This window comes from Poecilia mexicana, unplaced genomic scaffold (genome assembly GCF_051168715.1).
Source record: "Poecilia mexicana isolate PSO_F unplaced genomic scaffold, ASM5116871v1 scaffold_1, whole genome shotgun sequence".
In the NCBI taxonomy this organism is placed as follows: domain Eukaryota; kingdom Metazoa; phylum Chordata; class Actinopteri; order Cyprinodontiformes; family Poeciliidae; genus Poecilia; species Poecilia mexicana.
The window spans coordinates 22127650-22134858 of NW_028263370.1; the positions used below are offsets into that span (position 1 = coordinate 22127650).

The 7209-nt window shown below is 41.4% G+C and overlaps 1 protein-coding gene across 1 annotated transcript; it reads right to left on the minus strand.

Annotated features, from left to right (window-relative positions):
• Positions 1-4758: 4758 nt before the first annotated feature.
• Positions 4759-6557, minus strand: foxe1 (forkhead box E1). The gene is made up of 2 exons (XM_015003700.2): positions 6410-6557; positions 4759-6326 (listed from the first exon to the last, which is right to left on the minus strand). Exon 2 carries the CDS (start codon positions 6287-6289, stop codon positions 5180-5182), a length of 1110 nt encoding a protein of 369 aa, XP_014859186.1. The 5' UTR covers positions 6290-6326; positions 6410-6557; the 3' UTR covers positions 4759-5179.
• Positions 6558-7209: the final 652 nt, after the last annotated feature.

The window sequence follows — 7209 nt, forward strand, 5'->3', positions numbered from 1 at the left end:
TTTCACAAGTAAAGAAGTATAAAAATGACTTTTTTTCCAGAAATAAGTAATAAGAGATAATTATGCAGGCATTGCACTAATCACCTTAAGGTCCCTTTAAAAAACAATGAAAATCTGGACAGTAATCAGTTTGATCACTTTACACTGTAACTGTAAAATATACTGTAACGATTCTGGGTTATGTGTATTTGTTGTATGTTACATTGCGATCTTTATTGTTATGTGTATAAAGTTATAGGCTTCTGACTCTGCTCACATGATGGACCTGTCATGTGGGCGGGGATCAGGGAGCAGCAGGACAGGACCGGAAGAGGAGGGAGTTCGGGGGTGTTAGCAGGAAGCTAGTTCGGGGAGCGCAACGGTTTGTTGGAGGTGTGAGCTGCGGCCTCAGAAATAGCGGCTCGTTTCTAATTACTAATAAACCCGTTTGGCGGGACTACATCTGTGGTGTGCTGGCGTTATTATAATACATTACGATTATACAGTGAGGTTTAGAAAATACAGCTATTTGCCGTAAACATAAATGTTTCTGGAAAAAAAATATAGAATTCGTCGGATTACTAAGCTGTACTGCAAAGTTTAAATGTACCTTTGCATTGTGGGATATTTACCGGCTGGAGGCGAATGTTCGCGGGCTTGAAAACGGGACCAATAATGACTTCGACCGGGTAAGTAGCTTTTGAGTCATATTTTTTAAAAAAAATCTTTTTTGTGTCTGTTAGTTGACAAAAATTTATTTTATGTGGTTACATCGAGCTATTCGAGCTTCTATCTATTCTTCTATGTTTGCTAAAATTGACTTTTTTTTAGCTTTAGCTAAACTAGCATCTTGACGCAAGTGGTTTTTAGTTCTGTTTTGACATTTGTGTTTCATCCAAAATATGCCGATGGTTACATTATTAGCCAACACTAATGTTAGTGGTGACATTGGGGTAAATATTTTATTTTTTCAGTCATTTTTGGTGGCAGTCTTAAACTGGCATGTTCTATGCATAACTCTGGCATACTATCAGGCGACCTAAAAGGGTTAAAGCTTAAGGAATTAATGTGGTCCAAACTTAATTCAACACAGCTCCTAGTGTTGAATTAGGAACTTGACCTAATTATTTGATTCAGCTGTGCTGAATCAGAGACACATCTAAACATCTATGTTTCCACACCTGACAGTCCTGTAGATTTAGTTTGATTAGGGGCAAAGTTAACAATATTTGTTACATTATTAGCTGGTGCAGTTCACTTTCACACTGCACTGTATGAAATGAACCAAATCCTTTGAAAAACCTGTGCTCCTCACCCGTGGCAGCGCTGCACCAAGAACTACTGAAGGAAACTACACAAAAACCTCAGAAGAACTCACTGAGCGCAACTTCCTTCTTCACGACAGGTAAGGAAAAAAGGAGTAGCATCAGATTTTAGTGGTTGTAAGATTTTTCTGTGTTTTTGATAAAAGACCGGGAGTTATTACTCCCGCTAACTCTAGACTTGTGTGTTTGTTTACCCAGAATACCATGTTTGTTTCCTGCTTTTGGTCGGTCTCCAGTTCGCACGGCATTCACCAATGCATTTGAACCACACTAGAGTTCATTTAAACCGAACCGTGACTGAAGTTTGTAAACGGATCCGAGTTCGATTGCATCTGATTTTAGTGGTTGTAAGATTTTTCTGTGTTTTTGATAAAAGACCGGGAGTTATTACTCCCGCTAACTCTAGACTTGTGTGTTTGTTTACCCAGAATACCATGTTTGTTTCCTGCTTTTGGTCGGTCTCCAGTTCGCACGGCATTCACCAATGCATTTGAACCACACTAGAGTTCATTTAAACCGAACCGTGACTGAAGTTTGTAGACGGATCCGAGTTCGATTGCATAGTCATACCTCCCCAAACAAACCAAACTTTCTACACAAATAAACTAGAGTTGGATTAAAGTGAACCAAACCAAATGACTCTTAAGTTGCATTCTAACCCTTGACGACTGGAGTTTGACACCTGTGGAGTTGAGTAAACAAACTTAATGTGACTTTTCTTTTTTGTAAAGCAGACACCTTTTCAAAATCATTTGATATTCCTCTTTGATAACTTTGGTTGAAAAAGTAGAGACAGTGATGTTAAGAAGCAGGAAGACGATACATCTGCCTCGTGTGTTTACATTTGGTTCTCCCGCCCAACAAATAGACTTCATGCTCTCCAAAGTAAAAAAAAACCTCAACAGATTTGGAGCAATTAAATGAACTAAAGGTGTGAAAGGAAAACACCCTCAAAAAAACATTACTAGCTGATTTGAAACAAAAAAACTCGTCTTTGTGCTCCAACTGATCTGAATGAAATTAGACATGCATCTCTGCAGATCCCTGGTATCGACTCATTAATTTGTGGATATAAAAGTTTCAGGATGGGAGCTCTGCATGACTGAACGTGGGCACCCCTCCTTCAAAAAAGTTGCATAAAATGAGTTGGAACAACTTTCACTCCCATCGTTTTTATATGCAAATAAGCAACAGAAACCCTGGTTGGGCCCAACTGGCTGATACCTTGTCATTATCTAGCTTTGTAGCCTCCAGGCAGCCACCGCCCTGGGCAGAGAGCCATATTGCTCATGTTAAAATCCACCACTACAGACATAAATAATTTAATTTGTGGTCAACACCAAGCGACGGTTTTCAGACATGTGATGCATCATGGATTAAGCAGCATAATTGACATTTAATATGATTCACATCATGGATTTGCATGAAACTTGGTAGTCTAATTGTCCAGCTAAGTTGCTTTTCTGACTGACAAAATGCTTCTTCAGCTGCATCTCCTTCCTTTCTCTCCTTCCTCTTCTTACACAACAGCTTTCTGCAACAAGAATCATTTACATATGATTGTCCATAATCACTGGTTTGAATATGGACTAAATTATACCAAGAACTTCGCATTTTTCTTCTTTTTTTTTGAGTGCAATGCATGTCATACTCAACTTTTCTAAAAAAAAAAGAAAGAAAAAATTAAATATAATCTGGTTTTTAATTTGTAACATAATTTAAATGCCCTGAAAATCCTTTTTAAACAGCTGCTTCCAAGCATTTCAGTTTAGACCCACAAAAAATCCAAATATCAAAACGTAGAATATTAAAAGCTGAGATGCACAAATAATGCTTATAGATTAAATTTTCATCATATTTCTACTTTCTACACCTCTCTACTTCTGATTGTCATGTACTATAACTCTTGTAGTAATAAATAAAGGCAAAAGTATTCACACTCCTTTAGCATTTCCTTGTTTTATCATGTTGCAACCAGAAGCATCTGGGTTTCATATTATAGCCAAACACAGGTGGCACAAAATTTTAAGTGAAAGAAAAAGAATAGATGCTTTCTAACATTTTTCTAAGTAAAAACCTGAAACGTGTTGGATGCTTTTCCATTCCCGTCCTGCATGAATCAACAACTTTCCGCGCAGTTAAAGCTGCGAGTGTTTTGGGGGGAATGTCTGCCAGCTTTTGGACGTCTTGCAACTGAATGTTTTTATACATTTTACTTTGTAAAAAAATAAATCTCATGCAGTTTAAACAAAAAGTGTCTGAAGTTTGAAAACTTTGCCACAGATTCCAAGTCTTCGCAATCGGCTGCAGTACATTTTAATTAGGGTGTCAGAGTAAATGGGGAGAATGGAAAGTGCATTCCACATTTACAGATTTTATTTGTGGTTGTTGTTTTTTTGTAAACTATGCATTAATTTACCTACATTCATATAGGTGTCAGAAAATCCCTTTTATGTTTGTGTTGGTAATGTGACAAAATCTAGAAATTAAATATGTCAACATGTTTTGCCAGAGAGCATGATTAAAAATGTTCTTTAAGTGTCTAAAAAGCCAAGTAACTGCACTTTTTTTAAACTTTGCATGGTTGTTTAACTCATTCGTCCGTCAGGTTTTTTTCCCCCTGCATGTAGGTTTCTGTGGACGTTTGTAAAGGTGTAGTTAATCAGTAGGTAAATATTTGCTCAGGTTGGATGATTGCTCTGCTCAAGCCTTCTCCCAATATTGTTACACAGTGTCTACTATGTACAGTTACAGCTTCTATTGGTTTTCTAGTTGTATAACTGGGTAATTTTAGGTTTTGTTACATTTAATGAGTGAAATTATTGCGGATTGTCATGTTCCTCCTTTCCAACTAAGAATTGTAACAGAAAAAAGCCCAGAATATGGAAACATATATCTGATCTTAATAAAATAAGATATATATCTTATCTTATACAAAAATCGTAGAATCTCACATTTAGAGGTAAATAAATGAAGCATTTAAGCAACAAAACTGGTTTAATGGACAATAATGAAGCGTTTCACTGCGAGTCTCGTCTTGTCAAATCCTCAGGCTGAGGAAGAGTCTTCTGAGCTCCGTGTTGGTTTTGCGGGATGAAATATCGAGTTACTAAGTCAATTCATTTCCTTGATTAGTGAAGTGAAGTACTAAGCTGATGCCTGGACATGATAAAGTGGAGTCTGGTCACAGTGAGTGGTAAAGCTGCGGCTCCAGACGACACTTCAAACCAGCTGAGCTGAGACGCTGAAGGAAGCAACACAAAAAAATAATGCTTCTCTCTATTTAATTTGGTAGTTGGGACCTGGATAAATGACTTTAATTTACTACTTTAAGTATTTGCTATAAGAAATATTTTCCGCACTTTATATAATGAAACCCGAATAATTGTTTTGTTTGAGAACAATTTTAGTGCAATGGTTTACCAGTAAATAAATGTTTTTATTCACGAAGAAAAAGTGCTCTATCAATTTATTTACAAAAAAGCAAACAAAATATACATTTTTGTTTTAAAAAACAAAACAAAAAAAAACAGTGACATGCACACTTTCTTTCTACAATTAATCCTCTGCAAACAAACCTGTTAGTGTAAAGCCAGTAACCATGAAGCACAATAATTTATATGAACATAACAAATTCTGTTTTTGAAGCTCAGCAAGCTTGTCGGTGTTTTATCCGTTCACATTGTGACAAAAAAAGGGGAGAAAAAGGTACATTTGAGTGAAAACTTACAGAATGAGAAGATGGGCTTTTAAAATAAAAGCAAGAAAAAAAAATCACATTTATCATCTCAGTCTGCTCAGTTTAGAGAAAACAAGTCACGTTTGTGCGCTCGAATGTCACTTTCTGATTGGAGCCAACGTTGAGGTTCAGCGGCTCAGATCGCGGGAACAAACCGGTCCATCGTCCCGGGATACGACGGGTGTCTCAGGTAGCTCCCGCTGTTGGTAACTGCACCTGCCGCCGCGCTGTTGTACTGGGAGAAAGAGCCAAGCTGCACTGGAGACGCCCGGCCGTAATGGTCCACTGTCTCTGCAGAGCCGTGGGCCGCGGCGTGGATCCTGCCTGCCGAAGCGTAACCCGGGCTGTGACCCTGTCCGTAGGAGCCCTGGTGGGCGTGGTGGTGCGGGTGGCCATTCGGGCCGGAGTAGGTGAACCCGGGGTGCGTCGCGGAGCGGGGCGGCACCGCTCCCCCGCACTGCTGACCCTGGAACCCCGGCGTTCCCAAGCTGCAGGCGGCGGACCCGTTCGGCAGCCCCTCCGGACTGAAGCTGCGGCCCGGCTGCTGCATCATCTCCGCACCCTGACCCGCCAGCATGCCGGCTGACGCCGGATGTCCGATGATGTTATTGATGCTAAACATGCGGGTCTGGCTGTGTGCGAACCCAGGCGGCGATGATGAGGGGTAGTAAGCGGCAGAGGGCAGCTGCTGGCCGTATGCAGGGTTGACCGCCATATTGGGGTACACAGAACCGGAGTACGCCGCTGACCTGGTGATCTGGACCGGGGAGAAAACCGGCGTCTCGTGAACATACGCGGCGTAGGTGCTGAGGTCGCAGCGCTTGAACCTCTTCCTGCGCCTCAGGAAGCTGCCGCTCTCAAACATGTCCTCCGCGTTGGGGTCCAGCGCCCAGTAGTTGCCCTTCCCTGGTCGCCCGGGTTCCCGCGGGATCTTGATGAAGCAGTCGTTCAGCGTCAGGTTGTGGCGGATGGAGTTCTGCCACTTCTTGGAGTTGTCTCTGTAGAAGGGGAACCGCTCGGTGATGAACTTGTAGATCCCCCCCAGCGTAAGCTTGCGGTCGGGGGAGTTGGCGATGGCCATGGAGATGAGAGCGATGTAGCTGTACGGTGGTTTCCCCCTCTGCAGAGGTCTCTTCCTCCTTCTGCCGCGCGGCTGCTGATCCTCCGTCTGCGGAGAAGGGTTGGAGGACGGCAACCCGGAGTCCGCCGGAGACTCTTTCTCCACTTTGACCACCGGCATTGTCATCGCAAAACCCCCAACAAGTGATTCGGAAGAGGTCCTCCTTAGGAGCAAGTAACCAAATTATTTCTGGGGCAGGGCAAAACCAGACATCTGCCAAAAAACTTAAAAACAACAAAAACCTACTGTCTCTGAGTCCAAAACCAGCAGATCTTCCCCTGCAAGACGAGTAAATTTCCTCTGTTAAAAGATAAGAGCGTCTTGTTTTCCTGTCTCGCTGTCAGCTGCAGTGAGAGGTGAGCTGTGAGAGTGCCATTTGCTTTAAGGTGTGAGAAAGAATGAGTCACTTAGTTACCTGGAGAGTGTTTTACCTGTAGGGCCACGCCCCCAGAGCATCACATGCTCCCTGCATACCTGAGCTTCAGGTTCATGAGGGTCTGTTGTTCACGTTTGCCAAGAGCCTCCATGCTTTTTTTGAATATTTTTTTTATAAATGGTGTTTTGATTTTTCATCTATCTCTGTCTGAAAAGTGTGGTGTGTATTTTTTATTCAACCTCTCCTTGAGTCTTTACTTTGTTTCGACAAAATGTTTCACCTTTTCATTCAGTCAATCTCAGTCAGATCAGATGGAGAGCAACTTTGATGGGTAATTTTAAAGCTTTGGGATTGATTCTCATTTATATTTAGATCTGGACTTTTACTAGGCCATTCTAACACCTGACTATACTTTGATTTAAACTGTTCCATTTTTGTTCTGTCTGTATGTTTGAAGTGGTTGTCCTGTTGCTTCTTACAGGTTTTCCTAACAGGATTGTCCAGCATGATGCTGCCACCACTATGCAGGCCTGGAAGGTTTCCAAGGTGCACAGAGAAGACCAAACATCAGGTGAGCTGAGTCGGTATAGCAAGATTTAAAATGAGTAACTTTCTCGTTATAACAAGATGCAAAACCCCTTTCTTGTTTTATGAAGAAGAGTTTTAGCTC